Raw genomic sequence first — 26,307 nt, 5'->3', positions numbered from 1 at the left:
TTTTCTTTCTCTCAAATAAAAAAATTAAAAAGTCACTGCTTTATTCATGTTGAAGAACTTTATTTAATTTGATTATTTAATTTGATTATATGACAATTCTCTTAGGTAGGTATTGCTTTTTCTATTATACAAAGGATGAAACAGATGCAGAAATTGTGCCTCACTGAGGTTTAGTAAAGTTGGTAGGCAGCCTGGATTAGAATCAGGCCACAACCCATGACGTTACTCTTCCATCAGGTCTCTTTTGTACTCATTCCTCATTGGATATTGATCAAAAGTTTGATGAAAAGTATTGCTCTTGAGACTTTAATGTGTTGGAATATACTCTTATCTTTTGTATACAGTATCTACATCTTGAAGGACTACAGATATTTTATATTATTTTATGTATTTATTTTAATGTTTATTTATATCTGAGAGAGAGAGAGAGAAAGAGAGAGAGAGAAGGATAGGGGAATGGAGAGAGGGAGACACAGAACCTGAATCAGTCTCCAGGCTCTGAGCTGTCAGCACAGAGCCCAACACCAGGCTTGAACTCAATTCACAAACCATGAGATCATGACCTGAGCCAAAATCAGACACTTAACCAACTGAGCCACCCAGGGGCCCCAGAACTACAGATATTTTAAGTCAGGGTTTATGTTAACTCCTGGAACTACCCTGGATAGCTTAAACTTACTCCTAGATCTGCATTGGTATAAGAATATTTAGTTGTATAGTCCATATTGTGGTAGATAGTTTATATGATCCAATATTATGATACCTTAAAATTTTTTTTTCAGATGTCACCTTTTCTAGTTTTGTGAAGAGTTGCTATAATGATGACCTAGATGTCTGCATCCTGCCCAATGTAGAGAACACTGGAATCGTGCATCCTATTACAGCAGAGAGGACCAGGATGCTAAATATCAAAGATAATAACAAGTTCTACTTTCCTCCTTTGCAGACCAGGTACCAGTTTTAGTATTTCCAATAAGCCATGTTTGTGAAATATTTGTCAATTCCTCAAATCCTTAACCATATTTAGAAAAAGAGAATAAAATCATCAATGTGAATAGAAATATGTTCTTCTGGAAAGATAAGGTGGATTGATTGAATGGCCCCAATTCTTTACCCCACCTACAGTCATGCCTTTTGTTAGATTTTTCAGTCTCTCTCACAACAGAGATAGAGGCTATTTCTCTCTTCAATTTGGGCTGAGCCTTGTGACAGTTTTTAGCTAAAAGAGGGAACAAAAGTGATAGAATGCAAAGTTTTATTGATATTGTTTCATTGTTTATCCTTATTAGAGATACATCTTTGGGATGTTTTCAAAATCACTGGAAAAAAATTTACCCCAATTCTTGACTCTTCCATGGAGTATGGTGTCACTAGTTTTCTGAAGGAGGCTTGGAAACCCTTGAGCAGGGACTAGGAGGTAGAAGGAAACTATGTCTGTTGCCAGGAATCCCTGAACTGTACGAAGTGGCTTAGATTTTGGCATGTAGACCTTCTGTAACTACTGTTCTTGAACATATGTTCTCTGAAAACTAGATGAGGAATTCTTTTTCTCATAAACGAGAGTGGGAAAGTTAGGAGCAGGGAGAATGGGTTACTTTCTTTCCTCCACAATATTGGGCAAACTCCTTTAGCTGGAAGAAAAGAATCAAGAAAAATTGTCCTGATTAGAAAGTTAATGTGTTTGGCCCAACAGTAATCTCATTTTAATGCCAATCCCTGACCCATTTTTATGGTACCAAAACATTATGAGATTTTCAATTTGTGTTATTCTATCATTTTTTCTTTGCCCAATTTTCTTTATGTTCTTTCATGCCTTACTTATGGGATGAAATAGTTATAAAGCTAAATGATATTAGCATCTGATTCTTTATATTATTAATACCTGACACATGGTTGGCATACAATAAATATTTAATGTTATTACCAATGGTACCTAAAATTATTAGACCAGGGGGAATCAAATAAATTCTCTATAATTCAATGCTATAATTGCCTATAACTTGTTTATATACCCTGCCTGACTCTAAATTCTGAAAGTATAGGAATATGTCTATCTTTATCACCACTGTATTCTCCAACACGTAAGTAGTAGGTATTCAATAGATATATGTTGAATGAGAATATCTATTTTTACCTTGTTTGTATATAGCACAAATAGAATTGAAATTTACAGTAATAATCTTAAAATACTGCAAGTCCCCAAAGTTTCATAAAGAAATTATTATTTTATATTTAGTAGATATTAGAATTAAGAACACTTCATTATATCTTGCTTCTTACAAAATTAGCAATTGGAGCAAAATTATATATTCAGATATGTGGAATATTTGGTTACAAGAATGTCTTTCTTTTTGCCCATATAACGGAGAAATAAAATTCTCTATAGAGCTTTACTTTTTATCTATGTATAACACATTATTAATAATAAAATCCTCATTTATTTTTCATGGCGGCACTACAAATATGTTTTCTTTGTGTTGCTTATGGAATGAGAGAGTTACTTTCTGTCTATCTTCACAGGAAAAGTTTAGGAATGCTGGTCTGCCCTGAATCAGATTGTGAAGATCCAAGAAAATATCTCTTTAAGGATCTGGATGGGAGAGCCCTAGGTCTGCCACCACCAGTTTCTGTATTCCCTAAAACGGAGGCAGAATGGACTGGATCCTTCTTCAGCACAGGTTGGTTATATCTGAACTTATGCCTCCAGTACAGGGAGCATGCATGTGGTTTGGCTGGCTTGTCTATCAGGAACAAAATATCCAGGAGAGGAACTGATTTTGAGTTGGAGTCTGCTATCACAAGAATGTTGAGTGGTTAAGCAATGTCATTACAGCATTGTTATTCCCTCCATGAGATTGCTTGTGTCTTTGTGTAAGGTACAGATTTCTAACATGCAGCTCTGTGCACAAGTGAGAACATCTCAGTAGTGAGCTCACCGGGACCTGAAGCAGCACTCTTGCTGCTCAGTGTTTCACAGTCTGCCAGGGAACCAGCTCCTCTGCCATCTGAGTCAATAATTCTCTTCCATCCAGACTTGAAGGCGCTCATTCAGGGTGGTGGCGTAGATGGTGTGCAGTTGTCCTTCCTTTTTTCCATCTGTTGGTTGTCCCCGGGGGGCCTGTAATCAAAATTCCTTCTGCTCTCTTATACAACCAGAGCCCATTTAGTGATCAGTTTTAATAGCTGGACCCCCCGGAGAGATCATTGTCCTACTTCCACAAACAATTGGACTCTGAGTTTCCATTTGAGTTCAGGTGGAATCTGTTGCACATAAATCGAAAGAATTATCCTGGCTTTCTTTCTGTTTCAGTGGTTGATTCTTTCCATACTTCTCCTCTAGTCTCCTTTCCCCTTTTTAAGTTCTAAATGAAGGAATGTTCCAGGATTATGTTCTCAGATCTGTTTTATTCTCTCCCTAATCTTGCTAAATCCAAGGTTGACATGCCATTTACTGCTGATGACTTCCAATTTATATCTCCAGCCCTGAACTTTGGTCTGGTATATCCAACTGACTCCATTGGGATGTACAATCAGCATTTCAGACTCAACATGCCCCAAGTGGGTTCTTGATTTCTGTCCGCATCCATAATCTGCTCCTTCCCTAGATGACCCTACCTTAGTGCTCAGTACCATCGTTCATGAGATTATTTAAGTAAAAAATCTAGGAGCATTTATTCTTTTTTTTTTTTTTTTTTTGATATAAACCCTCTCACTTCTAAACCATCATCCAACAAAGGAATAGAATAGCTTCCTAACAGTCTTTTTTCTTCTCTTCTTTTAGCCCATAAACTATTTTTCACAAGGTAGCAAGAGTGATATTTTCAACTTTCCAATTGCTTTCCATTCCCCTAAAATAAAATGAAAACTTCAAGCCTATAAGTCTTGTAGTATCTGGTCCCTGTGACACTCTTCTTTATTTATCGTGGTCTTATGCTTTCTTTACCATGCTAAGCTTATTCTTACCCCGGGGGTTGCCTTTGCATTGGCTGTTTCCTCTGCCTGAAATATCCTGTTCTCATTTCTTTGCAGAGCTGGCTCCTTTTGTTCAAATGATAGCTCCTCAGAGAAGCCACCCCTGACCACCCTAAAATAATTATTCTTCCATTACTCTATCCCTACTGTGCCTGCTTCATTTTTTTTGTGAGAGTTACATTAGTTGAAATAATAATATTTTTTATGTAAGTATGTATGTATTTATTTATCTATCTGGAGACATAGACAGCACGAATGGGGGAGGGGGCGAGAGAAAATCCCAAGCAGGCTCCACACTGTTATTATGGAAACCGATGTGGGGCTTGAACCCACCAAACTGTGATATCATGACCTGAACTGAAACCAAGAGTTAGATGACTGAGTCACTCAGGCACCCCTACTTGAAATTATAAGTACACTTATTTACTGGCTGATTTACTGCTTGTCTTTTATTTTTATTTTATTTTATTTTATTTTTTAAAACTGCAGTTTTTTTTTTACATTTATTTTTGAGAGAGAGAGCAAGTGCAAGAGGGTGCACAAGTGAGGGAGGGGCAGAGAGAGGGGGAGACACAGAATCTGAAGCAGGCTCTGAGCTGTCATCCCAGAGCCCCACACAGGGCTTGAACTCATGAACCATGAGATCATGACCTAAGCTGAAGTTGACACTTAACCAACTGAGCCACCCAGGTGCCCCTGTTTGCCTGTTGAAATGCAATCTTAATGATGGCAAGAAGTTTGTCCTGTTTGTTGTATATTTGGGGAATGCTCAACAAATATTAATTGATGGGTTGATCAAGTGAATTAATTATTGATAACCAAGGAGAATATTAATGCTGTTTGTCCCAAACCATTCAAGAGCAGACAGAAGAAACTGAGGCTTAAATGTAGGTCAGTGTCTTAAGGATTTATACATAACATGAAATCTGGAACCAAGACTTTCCTAGACCTCTTTTTTACCTGTTTCCTCCTTTCTTCTTTGAACTCCTGCTACTTTTAGCATTTGACATTTAGAGAAGTTTCTACATAAGTCTTTTAATTACCATACTATTTCATGCTTCAACACTTTTTCTAATTTCTCTTAAATATTTTCATAGGTTGAAGGCTTATCTTGCACAGAATGACAAACTGTGGGGACTACAGTATAGGTTTTTAAAAAGTCAGTGCTGAGTGCATGGAACACACTAAGTAAATATTCATGTCGATATGTTAGTTATACCTGTTGGATATAACCAGCAAGCACATTTTTTCACAGAAGAATAAAATTCAGAGAAAGTATATATTGAGAAAATATGTGCAGAGTAGGAAAAGAAAAAAAAAGATAGGCAGTTACTGTCCCATTTACTGCTATAACTATTCAAATAGCTTTTCATAAAAGTTATTCTATTGGTTTTAAGAATCATCCCTCTGGGGGCACCTGGGTGGCTCAGTCGGTTAGGCTTCCGACTTCGGCTCAGGTCATGATCTCGCGGTCCGTGAGTTCGAGCTCCACATCAGGCTCTGGGCTGACAGTTCAGAGCCTGGAGCCTGTTTCGGATTCTGTGTCTCCCTCTCTCTCTGACCCTCCCCTGCTCATGCTCTGTCTCTCTCTGTCTCAAAAATAAATAAATGTTAAAAAAAATTAAAAAAAAAAAAGAATCATCCCTCTGTTATAGGTGTTTATACCATTGAGAAAACATCTTTATGCTTTAAAAAGAAATACAGACATAATTGTGAGGTTTTTCTATGCTTGTGGTTTTTGGTGAGGATCACATTTCTGTGGAATCCGTAACAAGGGACAGGTGTCCCAGAGTATTTAATGAAAATTACATTTCAGGAATGAGGACTCAAGAGTGTCTTAGTTTGTGCTGCTCCAAAGGCAGGCCTTGATACAAGGCTTAGAATCTAGTAGTTTATGTGGGGGGGTGAGGTCAGGAAAGCAGAGAAGTGGGAAAGTGAGACAGGGAAAAATGTGAAGCCAGGAAGGGTATAATCAAACTGGTGACAACTGTGGATAGCTGGAGCTCGTCTGGGCCGGGGAGAACTCCTGCAGACTCTGGGCACATGATTGAAACGTATCCCTGCTAAGCTATGAAGAAGCTAAGGTATTTATAATTCAAATCCCTGCTTGTCATTGGCTAAAGGATGCTTCTGGACATCAACTCACCAGCCTCTTGGCTTTCTCCGAACACAGGCCAGTTGTGCTCTTTCCTGTGGCTAGGAAAAAACCTTTCTCAGCATGAAGTGGTCGGTTTTTGCACTAACAGTCTTTGGTGTGTGAAGGCGAGTGCTAAAAACATGGGGGTTGACTTTGGAAATGTCTGGTGCAAACAGGATCTCTAAAGTGTTGATCAAATACTCCATGTGGAAGTAATATGGTGGTTTGATGAACTCAGATGGTTGCTTACCATGTGGTATACATGTACTTTTTAGGCAACAAACATGCTCTTGTGGCTGATTGTATATTTCATTTTTCTTCACTCTCTGACCTGGTTGTGAAATATGATTCAATGGTAAAACTCCAGAAGGTATCACAGTATAACGTATTAGTTACTATTAGCATGTGGACAAGCATAAGTGTGTGTGTGTGTGTGTGTGTGTGTGTGTGTGTGTGTGTGTGTCTGTGTGTGTGTGTGTGTGTGTGTGGTTGAATTTATATAGAAAGGTACATATGACTGACTGCTTTAAACTCCTGATGTTTTAAAACTTTATAACATTTTAAATGAGGTTGCTGTAGGTACCAACCTCAAGGATTCCTGCAGTAGAACCTGCTGTTTACTGTTCTAGAAATACAAAGTGTGTCTTTTTGCAATGAAGGAGATCGTGCATTGTAAATGGTGCCTTCTGGGTGCTAACAGGATTGTAATGTTTTCCTTTGCTTTCCAAAATATGAATATATCCTCCTTCCCTAATCCAAGTCCCTTTTTATTTTTTGAACCATTCCCTTCTGTGCTGCTTTCCAATTCCTGTACACAATCTGATAGATGAGAAAGGCACAAATTCAATCTTAAAAGAAGGAATGTCTATTTTGTATTTTTCCTCTCCAAGACAAGAATCTATAATCTTCTGTAGAACAGGGAGAGGCGTGCAGCAGAGACGGAAATGGAGGCCACTACAAACCAAGTCTCATATTTATTCCAAATGGTATGGAGTGTGATGCACCCTTATGTTCTTTCTCAACTTTATTAATAAATAATTTGGAGTCCATTGCCTTAGAGGGTTATTTTTAATTTGAAAAATACAGATTTTATTTGCACATATAAGTTCACAGCAAAACTACCAAGCCAGACAGATATCCACAGGTCCCGGAATATTGTCATATAGTCTGGCATTAGAAGCAAAAATTATCCATGTGGATCAGCTATAAGGAATACTGTGCCAGTGGGTTTTGCTATCTGTGTAATGCAGGGTGTGTAGCCAGGGGAAAAGTGAGCTGTTAATTTTGATTTGTACTTATCTGTAAGTTTGCATTTGCAGCCAACTTTGAAGCATGCATGGCAATAGAGTGCAAGGCAGCTAATCCCAAGCAGGAGATCCTCTGAGAACCATTTGCATTTTATTGTGGAAAGGAATACTTTTGGTTATGGAGGCAGCTGATGATCTGACAATTCAGAATCACTGACAAAAACAAAGTCTTGAAATTGATATCCCATTTAGGTGGGACTAGACAGGTGCCAGAGCTTTCCATTCTGGCTTCTTAGTCATTTCCAGTATGTCCCAGACTCCAAATGGATGGCTTTACCTCCCAGGCCAGTTTGTACGTGTGGAGTACCCGTGTGGTTGAAAGAAGACTGGAAGAAATTAGAGCTTTACTCTCCATGGCATTTTACAATTTCTGGTCCTTGATTTGAAAGTAGAAGGGGGGTAAAATGGAAGGTAGCATTCCTTGAATAGCTTTTGCATGCTTGCTGGGTGCTGAAGTTGGCATTTTTATTCATTGTGCGAATGCATTGTGGCCACCTACAGTCTACCAAAGCTCTAAGGATGGGAGCTCTATTTGTGAACAATGTTCCTACTTGCATCAAGCTTATGTTTTGGTTGAGAGATATATATAAACAAGTAAGTGAAAATATTCCAATAGTGATGGGAGGTAGGAAGAAAACAGTATAGAGTTTTGGGTTAGAGAGGTAGATTGAGAGGTGTGTGTGTGTGTGTGTGTGTGTGTGTGTGTGTGCGCACGCATGTGTATAAGGGAGTTGCTATTTGAAACAGTTACATTTCTAGTGAGACCTGAGTGAAAAGCAAAGAGTCACTGCTCTGAGCAGAGGTAGGAGCCTCCTGGGGACAGAGACCAGCCACAACAGAGGCTCTGAGACAAAATGACCTCAAAGTGTCTGAGAGGTGGTGGAAAAGGAAATCAGTGGTACTGGTGTGTAATTAATGGGAGAGGGAGGAGTTGGAGGTAGCCAGGAATCAGCTCCTTCATAGGCCAGGGTAATTTGATAAGATGGTGTTTGTTGGAGGGTTTTAAGAAAGGCGGTGACAAGATATTATTCACTCTCTGATAAGATCATGCAGCCATGGAACAAATGGAAAAGGGTGGGAGTCAGACTGGAAACAGGCAGTGTAGTTAGGAAGCTGAAGCTAGTGGGGGCTTAGGGATGCACTACCCCACAAGTGGTCTTCCGACCTGTGCTGGCCCACAGTCTTGTACCAGTCTGCAGTGAGATAATTTCGTACATGTATCACTTAGAAACACAGCAACTGGCAGAGTAGTTTTATATCTACTGACTCTAATAAATAAGGTGTGGGGCTTTTATATTGTATGTCTAATTTGTCAGATAATTTATGTTATATTTTTTTTTTTAATTTTTTTTTTCAACGTTTATTTATTTTTGGGACAGAGAGAGACAGAGCATGAACGGGGGAGGGGCAGAGAGAGAGGGAGACACAGAATCGGAAACAGGCTCCAGGCTCTGAGCCATCAGCCCAGAGCCCGACGCGGGGCTCGAACTCACGGACCACGAGATCGTGACCTGGCTGAAGTCGGACGCTTAACCAACTGCGCCACCCAGGCGCCCCTATGTTATATTTTTTAAAGTATTGTCTTTAATAGACTGGAAATTTTAAAACAAATGAAACAAAAATCCTGTTCTCCTGCCAGTTTTTTTTCAGATGAGGTAAATTTGATGTGTTTAGGATAGTGGCTGCTGTAACTGACTTATCGGAATTATCTAGTACATTAGACATTCATTCGCATGTTGGGAGGACTTTGAGTCAACAGATATGTGTGAGTCCCAGACCTTTGTGTTTAAACACACACACACACACACACTCACATACTTTCTCTCACTTACACACGCACACACACACATACACACATACACACACCCCTCCCCAAGTGATTGTGCTGTGCTAAGGTTTGAGAATCACTACCTCTAGAGTAATATGCTTCCTTTGAAGTAAATAGACAAGATGTTAAGAAGACAACATTTTTAACTTAAAAAGTGAACAGTTTCAATTTCTCACAGAAAATCAAGAATTTGCTCTCTGTGCCAAATACCAAAGGCACAAATATTCTTGCTTACATACACACTGGCTATATTTCTGAAGGGGAAAAGAATATGAACTACAAAGATATAGGAGTATTTACAATCTAAATTAAGTCTTTGAATAATAAGAACATATTAAACTTATTTCATTGTAGATTATTTTTCCTAGTATTGAAGTGAGTTGAATGACCTCAAAATGTCACTTTAATAATACAACACTGGATAAAAATGAGTTCAATGCTAAGTTTATTTTTTAAATTCTACATTGAATCATTATATTAAAAACCTAAACTCATGATAAGCTTTTCCCACACTTTCCTTGACATCATTCCCAGCAAAGTACTGTGATCTGGCCAGGACTTCTGGTCAAATCCACCTCCAGGGCAGGTGAGAGTTTCCCATTCTGTGCCACGCGAGGGTAAGAAACATTTTTCAAATGGTGTTACTTCTTGGTCGCTTCTTGAGAAAGAAAGTTATAAACCATTATGGAGACCTTAAAAGTGACTGGCCCCAAATCAAAAATAAAAGATGAGGTTGATAAAAAAGAAAATAAAGCTGGCATTTGACTGTCAGCCCATGGAGTGATGAAGTGGTTTCCAACTGAATAATGGGAAAGCTCCAGCAATGGGGACACATACGCTTAGCGGCTCACAGACAGAGTGGCCAGCGTGTTCTCAACTCTTTGTTGCTAGATCTTGAAATGTGTCCTTTTTTAAAGCTTTCTAGGCTTCTCTTTCTTCCCATTTGTCCTGGGAATGACAGCAAGATGGTATTATAAAATGGGAGAAGGGAGAGGGAGGGAGGGAGTGAGGGAAGAGAATGGAGAGAATAAACGGTTTGTCTGCCAATATCTGTGCTTGCGGAGGCTTTTTCTTCTAGCTAGAGGGGGAAATACCATTCTCTTTTCCCAAGCAATTATAGGCCTCAAAGATTGAAACTTGGTAGATAGCTCTTTAATCTCAGCCGATATTTATGGTTAAACATTAGACTTTTAGGATTCCAGATGTCAGGGTATTAAAATATAAAGGCACAGTGGAGTCTCAGAAAATATTAGAATCTTTGGGATACGTGGCTGCAGGGAGTTTTATCCCAAGCAGAAGAGGATAAAGCTTTCAGTGATCCTTTGTGAGACCCAAAGAGTACCTTTCCTTCACCTGATTCCCTCACTCCTGCTTGGCTTGCCCAGTCTCCAGGCCATGAGTGGCGTAATAGTGTTTGATTGCATTTTGAAATCATCCATACTCTGAGTTGGAATGTTTTTCATGTGTGATTTGTAAAGGATGATGTGGAAAGGCATATGGGCCATGGCAATAATTTCCTTTGCTTCTCCTCAATCTGGACACTTTATTCCTGAGATTGTCTTGATCCTCAAATCTTCCATGAGCAGCTAATACTTGTGAAGTATCCACCATGTTTCTGACTCTGTACTAAGACCTGCAGATGAATTATCTCATGTAATGCCATCAACAGAATATAGCCTATGAAATAGGCATTCTTATTCCCTACCTGCTATAGATATGGAAACTAATGTAGAGATATTCGGTAACGTACCTAAGCCATAAGCTAATTAATAGAAGTTTCAAGACTGAACCTGTGTTTTTACCACTCTGCAATACTGTACACGGTACCCTCCACCTTCTTTCTCCACATTCTCCAATGTAAGCTCTCTTAGACCTATTGGCTTTTCTCACACACAGAGTCCTGTCTACACAGAACAAAGCAAACTGAGACTGTGTCATTATTCCAGCAATTATCCATCCAAACTAGCAATAATAATAGTTACCACTTATCTAGCATATTCCATGTGTCAAACATTATGCTAAGTGGTTTATAAACATTCCCATTTATCCTTTCAACAACCTTAACATGTAAGGATTGTTATCCCTTTTCAGCATTTCAAGAAATAAGGGTTTAGAGAAGCTAACTAATTTTTCATGGTTCTGCAGCTAGAATGTGCAGAACCATGATTTAAATCTGTATTTGTCTGATTCCAAAATCTGGGCTTGGAACCACTTCTAGATAATTATCATTGTGTGGTCTGAATCATCTGGTGGGGTGCTGCACAGAGAGATATTTAACTAAATAATTCACATATTTCCATTTTACATGGTAGCAAATAGATTTTTAGGCTTAGAAAAGTAACTGTCAATTACTGTAACATTAAAAAAAACTTTTAATGTTTATTTTTGAGAGAGAGAGACAGAGACAGACGTTGGTAGGAGGAGAGGGACAGAGAGAGGGAGACACAGAATCCAAAGCAGGCTCCAGGCTCCAGGCTCTGTGCTGACAAGCACAGAGCCTGACATAGGGCTTGAACTCACGAACTGTGAAATCATGACCTGAACTGAAGTCAGATACTTAACCAACTGAGCCACCCGGGTCTCCCTATTGTACATTTTTTGAAAGGCAATATAATAATGACCACAAAAAAGCCTCACTTAATTCCTCTTCTTCATATAGTTAGTCATGTTCCATGTATAAAATATGCTGACTCTGTTACATCCAAGAAAAGCATTTTGCCACTGTTAACTCCCGGAGACTGTGTGATAACAATAGAGTAACATGAAGTAAAAGCTTTGGTCATGAGATCAAAAATTTATTATGGTAATTTTCTGTAGCTTCCTCTCTTCCCCCAATAAATTGAGCAAGTTTTTTTTTTCCAACTTAGATGTTTATTGAGAGTCCATTGAGAGCAAAGCACCATGTACTGTTGGGGTGTCCTAGTCAGGCAGAGAAAGACAGATACCATATGTTTTCATTCATATGTGGATCCTGAGAAACTTAACAGAAGACCATGGGGGAGGGGAAGGAAAAAAAAGAGAGGGAGGCAGCCAAACCATAAGAGACTCTTAAAAACAGAATAAACTGAGGGTTGATGGGGGGTGGGGGAGAGGGGTGGGTGGGTGATGGGCATTGAGGAGGGCACCTGTTGAGATGAACACTGGGTGTTGTATGGAAACCAATTTGACAATAAATTTCATATAAATAAATAAATAAATAAATAAATAAATAAATAAATAAATAAAATATTTTTGGTGAAAGTTAAAAAAGACACATTGAGGTAAATAAGAAACCATCCCTGCCCTCGTGCATCGGTGCAAGGGTGGGGGGGGGGGCAGGATATGAGATGGAGAAAATTAGTTAATATGAAATTGGCATAAAATGCGCTGGAGAGACCATGTATACCTGGCGATATAGACAAAGGTTCTAGGAAGGAAATGGAGTTTTCCATGAGCCTAGAGTGTTGGGTAAAGCTTTACAAGGCATACATGAAAGAGGCAAGTAAAAGAGGGTGTTTAGCAGCAGACATGGTGTGTTGCAATGTAGCAGCTCCCCTGTGGAGTGTTCCCTGTTTTCCAGAGCAACTGGGGCTCTGGATCTTTATGCCCTTGCTGTACCCATCACCGAATTCTATTTTAGCACATCTCGTGCTCAATTGCCACCATTGTTTAAGTCTGCTATGTCACCAGACTGTGAATACCTTGAAGGCAAACATCCTTGAATGTTTAGTATGAATCCTTGTAATGTAATATATGCTGAGCAAACGTTTGTCGAATGTGGGAATAAATGAATAGATGGGTGCATAAATGAGTGAAACAGTCAAGAATTCAAGTTTAGGTTGCCAGTCAGCTGTTCCACAAAGTTAATCGTATAGATCTACTCAATATATAATTTTTTTAAGCATTCTCAAAGAATGTTCTTATTCACTAATCTCAGGAAATTGTGCAAAATGTGGTCCATGGCTAAATAAACTTTGAAAACTCTGGCTATGTCCATTTTGGAGATTTGTCATGTACATTAAGATATTAAAGGTTCTGGGGCGCCTGGGTGGCTCAGTCGGTTGAGCGTCTGACTTCAGCTCAGGTCACGATCTCGCAGTTTGTGAGTTCGAGCCCCGCATCGGGCTCTGTACTGACAGCTTGGAGCCTGGAGCCTGCTTCGGATTCTGTGTGTCCTTCTCTCTCTGCTCCTCCCCTGCTCATACTCTGTCTCTCTCTGTTTCTCAATAATAAATAAACGTTAAAAAAAAATTTAAAAAAAGATTTAAAGGTTCTGATAAGTTCTGCAGTGAAATTTAAGAATACTATTTAAATTTGTTTTACCCAGTATTTCTCAAACTTTTAAACTAGTGAATACTTGCTCATACATATTAGTGTCCATTGGAATTACTGTACTTCAGAATATATTTTGGGAAATATTGGCTCATATGTATTAATTCATTAGTTTGTAGGAATACATGCCGATTGGAAAGAAAAAAGACTACAGGATGTTTAATTTGAATCGTTCCTTAAAGGTTAATATGTTCCACTTCCCATTCAATGCATAGATGGTCTCTACCTTTAACTTTCCCAAGTGGGAATTCACTCCCTTACAGGCCTACCTAATATATTTGGAATAATTTTAATTGTTAGGATTCTTTCTGTGATTTCCACTACCAGTGACCTAGTTTACCTTTTGGTTTGACAGAGTATAGATCTAATTATTTCTATATTAAAACCTTTTACATATTCAAAGCAGTGAAACAGTGATCATATAATAATCCAATATGTTTCTTTCAAGCAAAGAAATTCCAAATTCCTTCTGTTAGTCAACATATGTTGGACTGTTTTTAGGTCTTCACTTTCTAAACTGGCTATTTTTGATATTCTTCAATCTGTCAATGATTTTTCATTGTCCAGTAGAGATAATAATGCAAACCACAAATGTAATTTAAATATTTTAGTGGGCAGGTTAAAAAAAATAAAAAGAAATAGATGGAATTAAATTTAATAATACCTTTTATTTAATCTGATGTTTTAAAAAACATTTTAATATCACTATAAAACTATGTTGATATTTTGCATTTTTTTCATATTATATATTTGAAATTTTGTTTGTATTTCACAATTACAGCCTATCTTAATTCAGAAACTACATTTTCATCAGAAATATTTTATGTGTATCTAGATTTCATAAACTTTACAGTTGAAAGAGTAGATTCACATGTACACGTTGTCCCAAATATACCTGAATAGTTTCTTATAACTAATTGCATATGCACTTTAAATTATAATTAACTAAAATCATATACAACTTTAAATTTAATGATCAGTTGTAGTAGTCATATTTTGAGGGCTGAATGACTACATGTGGCTATGATTGCCATGTGAGTATCTTTTCTTCCCTAGTTCTGGAAGGTCAAATAAAGAGAACTGATTTTTTTTTTTTTTAACCTTTATAGTAGACTCTGTTCATCTCTATTAAATTTCAGTCTTATGAGTCATTTTTCATAGGTCATTAGATGCAGCTTGAGTTTCTTGGGATTAGATCCTAAGCTCAGAATTAGAAACCATTCTAGATACCACCTACTTGTTTCTGGGAATATAACTCAGTCAGTAAAATAAAGAAGCTTATCTCAATTATTTGCCATTAGTAGGAGCTACCATTCAAATATCCAGTCCTCCACATAAAGCATCAAGGTTTTCTGAGACTGGGAATTTTGCTACTCAAGTTAAGGAAGGACACTCTACTGAGATGTCTATTCACATTTCTGTGCTTTGTTGTATAAGAAGCAATAAATATCAATATTCCCCAAAAGTGACTATTTTTGAATATCTGTAAGTAAATGAAATTACATGACTTTTTGCCATGATATACGGCCTCTCTTTGTCTTCATTTTCTTTACTTTTCTCTCTTTCTTTTTTTGCTCCTCCCTCCCCTCACTCCTCCCTGGATGATTTCTTGGACTTCATTCAATAGTCAACTGTGTCCCTAATCTTTAAATTTTAATAATAGAAGAATCCTGCATTGCTGAGTTCGATCTTTGGTTACGGTGGTGTTGAAAGATTTAGAAGACAAAAGGTCAAACTTAAGCTTACTTTATATCTAAGACAGATGGATGTTGTTATTTTTCTTTTCTTTTTTTTTAAGCTTTTAAGAATTTGTATTTAATTATTATTATTATTTTTTTTTTTTTTGAGAAAGAGAGTGCACTGATGTGTGTGTGGGAGGGGTGGGGAAGGACAGAGAGAGAGGTAGAGAGAATCCCAGAATCCCAATCAGGATCTGTGCTGTTAGTGCAGAGCCTAACATGGGGTCAATCTCACCAACCATGAGATCATGACCTGAGCTGAAATCAAAAGTCAGATGACTAATCGACTGAGCCACCCAGGTGCCCCTGGATGTTGTTTGTTCTATTTGTTTGATTACTTTATATATTCTTTTTTTTTTTTTAATTTTTTTTTTCAACGTTTATTTATTTTTGGGACAGAGAGAGACAGAGCATGAACAGGGGAGGGGCAGAGAGAGAGGGAGACACAGAATCGGAAACAGGCTCCAGGCTCTGAGCCATCAGCCCAGAGCCTGACGCGGGGCTCGAACTCCCGGACCGCGAGATCGTGACCTGGCTGAAGTCGGACGCCTAACCGACTGCGCCACCCAGGCGCCCCTACTTTATATATTCTTATGTGTCTCTGTGTGTGTATGTGTTTGTGTGTCTGTGTGTGTGTGTGTGTGTGCACATGTGTGGTTTTTTTTATTTAAAAAAATTTTTTTAATGTTTACATTTATTTTTGAGACAGACAGAGCATGAGTGGGGGAGGGGTAGATTGAGAAGGAGACACAGAAAGTGAAGCAGGCTCCAGGCTCTGAGCTATCAGCACAGAGCCCCACGTGGGGCTCGAACTTGTCAACCGTGAGATCATGACCTGAGCCAAAGTTGGACACTAAACCAACTGAGCCACCCAGGCACCCCCACACATGCGTGTTTTAATGGAAGGAGATACTTGACCAGTCCCATAAGTAAATAAAATGCTTGTGCCTTACCAATAGGTACTAAACAAGTTTGTGACTTGTATCTTCTCATTTCAATATTATAGACCTGGAAGATTCTTTGATATGGTTCTCAGGTTTTTCTCCATATATTTGCACAGTGATTTGATGTAAAAACTAATGCTATTTTGCAGTGGTTTGAATGTAATTATTAAAAATATCCTAAAAGTAGATGTTCCAAAGGAACAAAAAAATATAAAGGCCAGAAAAAGATCCAAATGTATAAATTACTTCATGACAAAGATGACATTTTAAATCATGAGAAAATAGAAATTATCCAATTAATGACATAGAGACATTTGAATACTCAGGGAAAAAATTGAGGAATTTATACATTTTTTTAATAAAAATGAATTCCATATGGATTAAAGATGAATATATAGACTTACTAGAAAACATTGGTGAGATTGTACTATTAAAATTATGGAGATCTTTCTTAGCATAAGTCAAAATCCAGGAAACATTTGATAAATATTCGATGACTGTATAAGAATTAAAAATTTGTGCAAACAATATCAAAAGTTAAACTAAAACAACCAGGAAAAGGTTACATCTCATAAAGAGCAACTTACCTTATAGTACCAAAAAATTCTCACTAATATTAAAGAGCAAAAAGGAACAAACCAATTTCAAAAATATTCAAAGGATTCCAAAATCAATTTCACAGAGAAATAAATACAAATGCCAATAAAGATATAAAAAGCCCAATTTCTGTCATAATCGAAGGACAATTTTTTTTTCTTTTAAATGTTTATTTATTTTAAGAAGAGACGGAATATGAATGTGCACGCGAGCAGGAAAGAAGCAGAGAAATAGGTAGAGAAAGAGTCCCAAGCAGGCTCTGTGCTATCAGTGCAGAGCCCAATGAGGGGCTCAATCTCACCATGAGATCATGACCTGAGTTGAAATCAAGAGTCGGGACACTCAACCAAGTGAACCACCAGGCTCCCCAAAGTCCAAGTTAAGAACTATTACACTGAGTCATGCTGCCTGGATTTTGTCTACTTACTAGATGTGTAGCTCTAAGCAAATTTTTTATTCTCTCTGAGCTTCAGTCTCCCTATTTAGGAAGTGGAGACATCCATATTATATACTCATGATTATTGCAAGGATTAAAATAGAGAAGCTCAACGAAAGTGTCCACCACTCTACTAAGACAGTGGTGACCACTTCTCCCATAATTACTATTAATATTATTGTTTTAGCAATCGTTTTGGCAATGATTTAAAAAGTGTGATCATTGGGGCGCCTGGGTGGCGCAGTCGGTTAGGCGTCCGACTTCAGCCAGGTCACGATCTCGCGGTCCGTGAGTTCGAGCCCCGCGTCGGGCTCTGGGCTGATGGCTCAGAGCCTGGAGCCTGTTTCCGATTCTGTGTCTCCCTCTCTCTCTGCCCCTCCCCCATTCATGCTCTGTCTCTCTCTGTCCCAAAAATAAATAAACGTTGAAAAAAAAATTAAAAAAAAAATAAAAAGTGTGATCATCTCTATTGTTGGGGAAAATGTAGAGAAACAGTTCTCAGACTTTGTTCTCAAATATCATTTGATGTGGCCTCTTGGTATCTGGTAACCATCTAAAAGTTCTAACTCAGCGGCTCTGCTTTTAAGACATTATCCTAGAGATTTTTGTTGAATGAATAAACAAAACAGTAAAACATGGAATGAAAAAGAAAACACGCCCTGCCTCTTAGCCCTCTGCTATCCTGATCTTCTGTACTACTGCTCTGAGGGAACAACTGGGAAGTTGCCATTTTTAAAATCATGTATATGTATTACTTATTTTAATAAGAATAATGATAGTAAAACTCATTTATATAACAAATGGAATCCTGAAAAATGAGTTGGTTATTATGTAAAGCATGTCAAGAAAAGGGACACAGAAGAAAAGAAATTTTCCTAGACCTAGAAGCCAATCTTTTTACTATGGATTTAGGGGCTCCCTGTAGGACCCAATTCCAATTTGCTTAACTCCCTCACAGGAGAAATATTAATAAAAATTGAATGTAAGTTTCTGAAAGTAATTGCCATGGAGAAAGGGAGTTGAAGCTGATTTTTTTTTTTTTTTTTTATGTGGCTGTGGATAATAATCTCTTCCCTTTTGGGTGATGTTGGTGGGATACAACTCTACTTGAGTATTGCCCATGTGGAAACCAGACTATGCGTACATCTAGGCCATATTCTCTCTGTTTGAATGCTGTACAGGCAAAAGAGCAGATCTAGAGCTATAAAAGACACAATGTATATGAAGTACTTAGCCACAAGGCTGGCTTGGGATAAGCACCAAGTCAATACTAGTGACCACTATTCTGTTGCCACCGTTTATCATGGCTCTGGCTGGGGTGATTACGTGAACATTTCAGGCATCATATCTCAAAGATTCAGTAGTTCTAGTTTTCTATTGCTGCCATAACAAATTACTACAAGTTTAGTGGCTTAAAACGACACCCATGTATTGTCTTACAGTTCTGCAAGTAAGAAGTCTGTTAGCCTTGGCTGATTTCTCTGCTTTTAGTCTTTCAAGGACCAAATTAAGGTATTGGTAGGACTGTATTCCTTTCTGGAGTATCTAGGGATGAATCCTCTTCCAATGTCACTCAGGTTTTTGGTAAATTCAGTTCTATGGTATTGTAGGACTGAGGTCCCCATTTCCTTGCCTGTAGTCTTGGAGGTCATGTTTAGCTTCTAAGGCTGCCCACATTCCCTGACTTGTCGCCTCCTTCACCTTTAATGCCAGCACTGGTGGAATATGTTCCTCTCATGCTTTGAATCTCTCCTGTCTTCTCTTCTGCTGCATTTCTTTGATTCTAGACAGAGAAATTTCTTTGCTTTTGAATGGTTTATAGGATCAGATCTGGCACACCCAGATAATTTCCCCACTTTAAGATCCATAACCTTAATCATTTTGGCAAAGTCCCTTTGCTATATTCACATGTTTAGATTTAGGGCAAGAACATGTTTTAGAGGATGTTATTCAGCCTACCCTAGTTCTTTGTAAGGTCTTAGCTTTAGTTGTAAATGGTGGAAGAATAAGAAATATTAACTTGGAATACTGTCGCTATCTCTGAAAGATTTCTTCTCTTTCAGGGAAAAAGTAAGACATAGTTTATCTTGCTTCAGAGGCATTGTACAAATATGGATGACCGGTGTCTGTTCTGTAGGTTGAACATCAAGTTTTGATGGAAAAATTATCAGTATAACCTGATTTATTTGATGTGATTATGTACCATTATGACTCATAACCTGATTTTTGTCTCATTTTTTGTTATAAGTTGAAGCAAGAAATATTATTTTGGTAAGCATTTAAATATATCTTTTGTTACATTTATTTTAACTACAACTGTTTGTTGTACCCTACCTTTGATGTATTTATTTCTTATGCTAGCATTTCCCTCCTCTGCCAATTGCCCCTGAGTTAAGGGAAACAGAATTTAGGTATTAGAAACTCCTTGATGTCCAATGCCTGATGATGCTTGGTGACACCATTGTGAACTTCTATAATAAAGGAAAGCAGCTCATTTTCCCTGGCTCTCTCAGACACATCTATGGCCCACCTAAATAGCTGAGTATGAGCTTGCAAAAGCTTAGATGAGGGAGCACTGCATTTTGCAGCAATTAATTTTGCAGAGAAAGCAGTCTGTTTAAAAAGATGCCTGCAGCACTCACTAAAATGGGGGTTGTTTTTCAAGGCCACCAGAGCTGCAGTGGGCGCAGGCTGGCTCATCAACAAAACAACAATGCTAAAATATGGCCTCCTGGGTTTTGCAAAAGAAGGGACTAGAGGGGCGATGAATTATGCTCACCTGCTAGAGCTGGGTGAAGACTGTAATTGTTTAGCCCCCTAGCACTTCCCCGTAAGGGTTAAAATGACAGAGATATTAGTTGGCAATGGCTAAAATTGTTGGTTTGAAGCTCTCGGCAATACGCACACTGTTATTTACCGGACTTGGTCGATTTACTTCTTAATGCAATAATGACCTGTGAAATGAAACGTGAGCTAGACAATTGTTCCTCATTGTTTCCAGTAAAACATTCTTTCATACCCCATTAAACCACCATTAATTCCATATGAAAGAGAGTCACGCACAAGCACCCGAATGTCTCTCTCTCTTTCCTGGACTTTTTCGCCCCCATGTTCCCATTTTATTTTTCTTCTTTTTCTTTGTATTTCCCTTTTTCCTCCCATATCTCCAAATGGAATAGGGACATAATGGAGTACATGGTGGGAAATTCCTTTGAAGTCCATGCTGAGTTACATTTCTTCTGAAATGCACAAGGTTTTAATTGCCAAACCTCAACCTGGTTCTCCATGAACATGAAAATAGCTACAGAAACAGAAAAAGTTTTAAAACAAGGAGCAATGGTTTAGCCTTGCTTAGAAAAGATCAAAATGCCTATTTGAGATGGGTAGGCACTCTCTCTCCCACATTGGTGGCTGAATAATCACTGTGGAGAAGCCAACCACATGAACCCATGAGACACCTTCACTGGTCTGGGGAGGGGTCCTTCCCTCAGCAGGAACACACAGCAGTCACAGAAAGGCCGTGTCTGTTCCAGCAGCCTAATTTTGGACCACTTCTCCTGCTCCAGGGTCCTACTCTAACTTCATAGCTAAGAGCCCCAACCAAGAAGTGCTGAGCCACATGGCATAAGAGGTACTTCTATAGCATTTCATTTCTCCAACACTTTTCTTCCTATAGCCTCATAGTTGGGTCTTGTCTTAATTTCCTCCATTGTGTGACTGGAATGTTCTGCTATCCATTTTGCCTCTTGCAAAATGCATGGTCACTGCATCGCTCTAATTTTTCCTCTGTGGTCATATTGCTTTCTCCTCTTCTGCAGTTAAATCTTCCTTGGCTTCCTAACAAATATGAAGACATTTATGGTTATATTTGGAGTCCACCTGGATAAGGCAAGATACTCTCCCACCTCAAGATCCTTAGTCACATCTGCTAAGTTCCTTTTGCCATATAAGGCAATTTTCTCAGGGTCTGATGATGAAGATATGGGTGTCTTGGGGCCATTGTTCAGACAACATGCTCAGTGATTCCAAAATTAAATATATACATATTTCAATTTGTATTGAAATACAACAAATCCAAAATAACATCTCACCATTGATTTTTAAATATTCCTTTAATATTTTTCATATCATTTTAAAATATTTTTAAGTATTCTTTTTAAATATTCTTTTAACATTTTTCACATCTAGTTTTGGAGGTAGGTTTATCGTCACTATTGGAAATTCTCAACCATTGGTTTACCCACCTCCCTCAAAATTGTTCCACCTGAATCTAAATTGTTCTTGAGCAGCCAATCAGTTTGTAGGCATAAACTATGGCACTGGTCTGCCTGATAGTACTCAGCCATGAGAAAGGCTACTAAATTCCCCATATTCCCTCTCTAAGGAGGGAAATATTAGCTGGGTTCATCTCCTCTTTCTAGTTTCCTGTTGAAAGCATATCTGGCGTTTTTCTTATTTTTAGTTGATACCACAGAGATCCCAGGAATAAAACGACTCCTTTGTGATCATATAGCTTTGCAGACCAGTCTTATAGTCTCTTTTCAAGCCAGTATTCCCCCCACCCATATTAGAATGTCTTTTAATAAAAAGTTAATTAAAAAATAAATTAGTAAAGTAATTAGTAAAGTAAATAAGTGATTAATGGTTCATTTAAAATAAACTTCTCCTTTTTTTTCCTTAAAAAAATGAAAATCAATTGAGAGTAACCCTTTACTGTTCAGAGTGTACCTGTTACTACGGCTATTTCATCTTTCAAGAGTTTAAGGAGGGCCTACCTGTCCTTCAAGGGGATGCCCTTTCCACTCCAGGAACAAATGAAGTCTTTCTCCTCAGAAAACCTTGGAACTTACTGGGGATGTCATCATGATAACTGACTGGAGGAATTCTTAGGACCTGAGTGAGATCTCAACCACCAAAAACCATTCCAGGTTTTTGACTTTGTTGTGAGAAAGAATTCAAGCATTAGTCAGAGTAAAGTATAGCAGAAGAAGCTTTATTGCAAAGTGAAAGTATATTCTCAAGATGTGAGAGAGGGTAAGCTCAAAGGAGAGCCCAGGAGGGGTTTGGATTTCTGTCTTTTACTGACAGTTGTTAACAAGGGCTATAATATTTATTACTTGAGGTGGGAATTTCTTGGAAGCAGGGTTATGTGCTTTTTCTTCTGTATTTGGTCAGCGGTTCCTATCATGGCATCATTAAGGAGGAGATTTTAGCATGTTCATGTACTGTAAAGAAGAAATAATGTGACCTTTGGCTTATCTTGTCAGCCATCTTGGGCATGTCTGGTTTGATCCAGTTTCTTGTGGTTTTGTTTTGGAGTGCTACCAGGACAGGCCTCTGACTTCTTCATAGTGGAGCTTGACTTCCTCTTTGCTGGCCTCCAGGCATCCTATTAAAACCTAACCATGTACTCTGACAATCATTCATATTACATTTTTTTAGAATGGTTAATTATGTTAGCGTATGGTAGTAACTTCTTTCCCCAGTTTGATTATAACCTCATGGAGGACAGGATAGATATATTATGCTAATTTTAGTTATTTAACCAATATGTGTTTATTCTCTATTACAAAGTAATAATCGGGGTGCTTGGCTAGCTCAATTGGTAGGACATGGGACTCTTGATCTCAGGGTGGAAAGTTCAAACCCCACGTTGGGTGTAGAGATTACTTAAAAATAAAAAAAAATTAAAGTAATAATATATACTACTATTATGGTAGCTTCCATTTACTGGGTATCTCTCACATGCCAGCCATTGTGTTAGGTATTTTATATATCATATCTTTATAATAACTTGCAAAGTAAGCCTAATTTTCATTATTCTATGAGTTAAACTGAGGCTCTCAGAATTTAGGGACTTTGTTTACGATGATATGTCCAGTGGTAAAGTCAAAATTTATATCCAAATCTGTCTGAATTCAATGCCTAAGTTTTTTTTTCTAAATGCCCATGACCCTTCCTGTACATAGGCTGTCTGGAGAATTATATGTAAGTGAGATTCATCTTTGACCCTCAAGGAGATCATTTAATACAGTAATCCAAACATCTGACTAAAATGAAGCAATATAAGGTAAGCACCTGCAAATACAGGAAGAGTCCTTTGAGCAGACTGGATGGGTGGGATTTTGACAGAGGAATAAAGAACTTCCTACACTGGGGCATGAATAAAGGACACAGATAACACAGGGTGTGGATATTTTCACAGATTAAAGTATGAGAGACATTGAAAAGAAAGGGAGAGCAGAGCCATATTTTTGGATCCCCTTGAGTGCTGGACTCAAGTATTTCTATTTACTTCAGTAGCTGTGTGGGGGTGTGGGTGACTTTGAAGATTTTTGAATAGAGGAGGAGCCTATAGGAAGCTGTAGTTTACAAAGATTACTCAGGCTGTAGGAAGTACGGTGAAGACTGAGTGGGAGCAGATACCAAATGTTAGACTTGTTAGGACACTGTTTCAGTTGTTTAGATTTAGAGGAAATGCATTGAGTATCTAGAGGAGATTGATGGCAATCAGAATGGAGAGGATGGTACAGATTAAAGAAATGCAAAAGAGAGGAAGTAGAAAGGGCTTCCCTACTCCTGACTTGAGGAGGTCAACATAGCATATTTTGGGGGAATGGAGGTTCTAGTAGCAGATATGGGGAAGTAAGATACAGAGGATGATTGCTTGAGCTGTGCCTTTAGTCAGTTTGGGGTGCCCACTGTATGGGGAGTTATTCACATATGCATCTGGTGGCTGGAATCTCTGGGGTTAGAGACTAGAAGGTAAATTGCAGCTAGAGATAAAAATTGAAATTTGTCCGGAATTAGGTGGTAGGTGAAACATTAGGGGAAAAAAAGATGCCAAGGAAGGAGAAAGCAAATAAACTGAAGTCACAGTGCTGAAGAGTTCATGGCATTGAGGAAAACTTTTGTTTGAAAGTGGGTGAGCAGATGAGTGATGCATGGCATCGTGTGGTTTATTATAGAGACAAGGAGGCACAAAGGTAGGACTACCCACCATGGAAGCTAAATTTCTCACTATATGCTTAGTTGCTGGGTTCTGGAGTACTCAAGGAAAAATAATAACTATGACAAAGATGGGATGGGGTGTCATCCAATGGGAGGAGAAGCTGGGCCAGTGTTGTGCACTGATGGTAGAAATAGGTGCAGATACAGTGTGAGGTAGGAGATTGGTTCATCCTGGGTCTTGCCAGCCCCTAAATACTTCCCCTAGCCATACTGCCTTCTTCTTTTTAGCCTAGAACTGCTATCTTTGCTGCTAGAGAAAGTCCTTAGAAAGTCAGTGTTAAGGTGTACACATTCATTCATTCACTTATTTTTTCAGCAGATATTTATTGGCAGCTACTATATACCAGGTATTGTGATAGAGCTGGGTGTACAGAACGTCATAATTCCCACCCCTCATATCTTATTAGGGAAAGTAAACAGTAAGAGACAAATGTATACATAAAAATAAGTGAATATTTGATTATATATATGATAAATGCTATAATAGGAGTGTCATAAGTGCACCATAATTTAGAATGGTAGAGATGGGTGGCAGGGAATCAATGAAACATGCTCTTGGAAGTGATATTTAAATGAAACCGAAATTGAGTAGGCATTGACCAGGTTATGTGTGGAGGAGAAAGCCTTCTAGACAGAAACACACCCCAAGACAGGAGGAGAGGAACACTGGAGGAAGGAAAGCCAGAGGGACTGCATAATGGTGGGGACACAAATGAGTAGCCTGTGATGGGGTTGGACAAGTGGATGAGAGCCAGATCCTGAGGAGCCTTGTGAGATATTTTGAGAACATAAGATTATATTCTATCTGCAATGGAGACTGATGTAATTGACTTAGCCTTTTTAAAACTCTGGAAGAATAGGGGTGTGTGGGTGGCTCAGTTGGTTAAGCATCTGACTTCAGTTCAGTTCATGTCATGATCTCATGGTGTGTGAGTTTGAGTCCCATAGAGGGTTCTGGGTTGACAGCTTGGAGCCTGGAGTCTGGAGCCTGCTTCAGATTCTGTATCTCCCTCTCTTTCTGCCCCTCCCCCACTCATACTCTGTCTCTCTCTCTCTCGAAAATGAATAAACATTGGGGCGCCTGGGTGGCGCAGTCGGTTAAGCGTCCGACTTCAGCCAGGTCACGATCTCGCAGTCCGTGAGTTCGAGCCCCGCGCCTGGCTCTGGGCTGATGGCTCAGAGCCTGGAGCCTGTTTCCGATTCTGTGTCTCCCTCTCTCTCTGCCCCTCCCCCGTTCATGCTCTGTCTCTCTCTGTCCCAAAAATAAATAAACGTTGAAAAAAAAAATTAAAAAAAAAAAAGAAAATAAATAAACATTAAAAATAACTTAAAACTATGGAAGAAGAAATAGAAGTTTGCAACAATAGATAAGAGAGAGATGAATTAGTAGTTCTACTACAGTGATCCAGGTGATAAAATATGGTGACATGGATTGTTCTTGTAGCAGTGGAGATCCAATTTTCTAATAATTTGGAATATATTTAGTAGAAGATATCAAAATATGATTGGTGATAGAACTGATTAAACATGTTTTGTTCTTCAGCAATGCCCCCTTGCCCTGACTCCATGCACGTACATCTGAAAGCTTTCCTAATTGGAATGCCACATACATGTCATATGTTGAGATTCACTAAAGTTAAAACATTCTTTAAAACACACATAGTAGGGGCGCCTGGGTGGCGCAGTCGGTTAAGCGTCCGACTTCAGCCAGGTCATGATCTCGCGGTCCGTGAGTTCGAGCCCCGCGTCGGGCTCTGGGCTGATGGCTCAGAGCCTGGAGCCTGTTTCCGATTCTGTGTCTCCCTCTCTCTCTGCCCCTCCCCCGTTCATGCTCTGTCTCTCTCTGTCCCAAAAATAAACGTTGAAAAAAAAATTAAAAAAAAAATAAAACACACATAGTAATATCTCCTTTAAGACTTTCTTTTATTTCACAAAAATTTATGGCGATAAGACATGTGTCAGAAGCTGTATTAGATACTGCAGATACAACTATGAATAAAGAATGATCCTGCTCTTGAAGAGGTG

General features: G+C 38.6%; 1 protein-coding gene across 2 annotated transcripts in view; it reads left to right on the top strand.

Annotated features, from left to right (window-relative positions):
- PKHD1 (PKHD1 ciliary IPT domain containing fibrocystin/polyductin) overlaps nucleotides 1-26,307 on the top strand; it is a 494,443-nt gene that overhangs the window by 352,926 nt on the left and 115,210 nt on the right. For both annotated transcript variants that reach the window (XM_045498517.1, XM_045498518.1), the window contains exons 59-60: nucleotides 783-951; nucleotides 2,521-2,678. In XM_045498517.1, coding sequence (XP_045354473.1) covers nucleotides 783-951; nucleotides 2,521-2,678 — 327 coding nt within the window. The remainder of the gene's footprint in view (nucleotides 1-782; nucleotides 952-2,520; nucleotides 2,679-26,307) is intronic.

The sequence above is a fragment of the Leopardus geoffroyi genome, chromosome B2, assembly GCF_018350155.1.
Source record: "Leopardus geoffroyi isolate Oge1 chromosome B2, O.geoffroyi_Oge1_pat1.0, whole genome shotgun sequence".
NCBI lineage: Eukaryota > Metazoa > Chordata > Mammalia > Carnivora > Felidae > Leopardus > Leopardus geoffroyi.
Note: the sequence above shows the minus strand (reverse complement) of the source record. Positions and strands in the feature narration are given on the sequence as shown.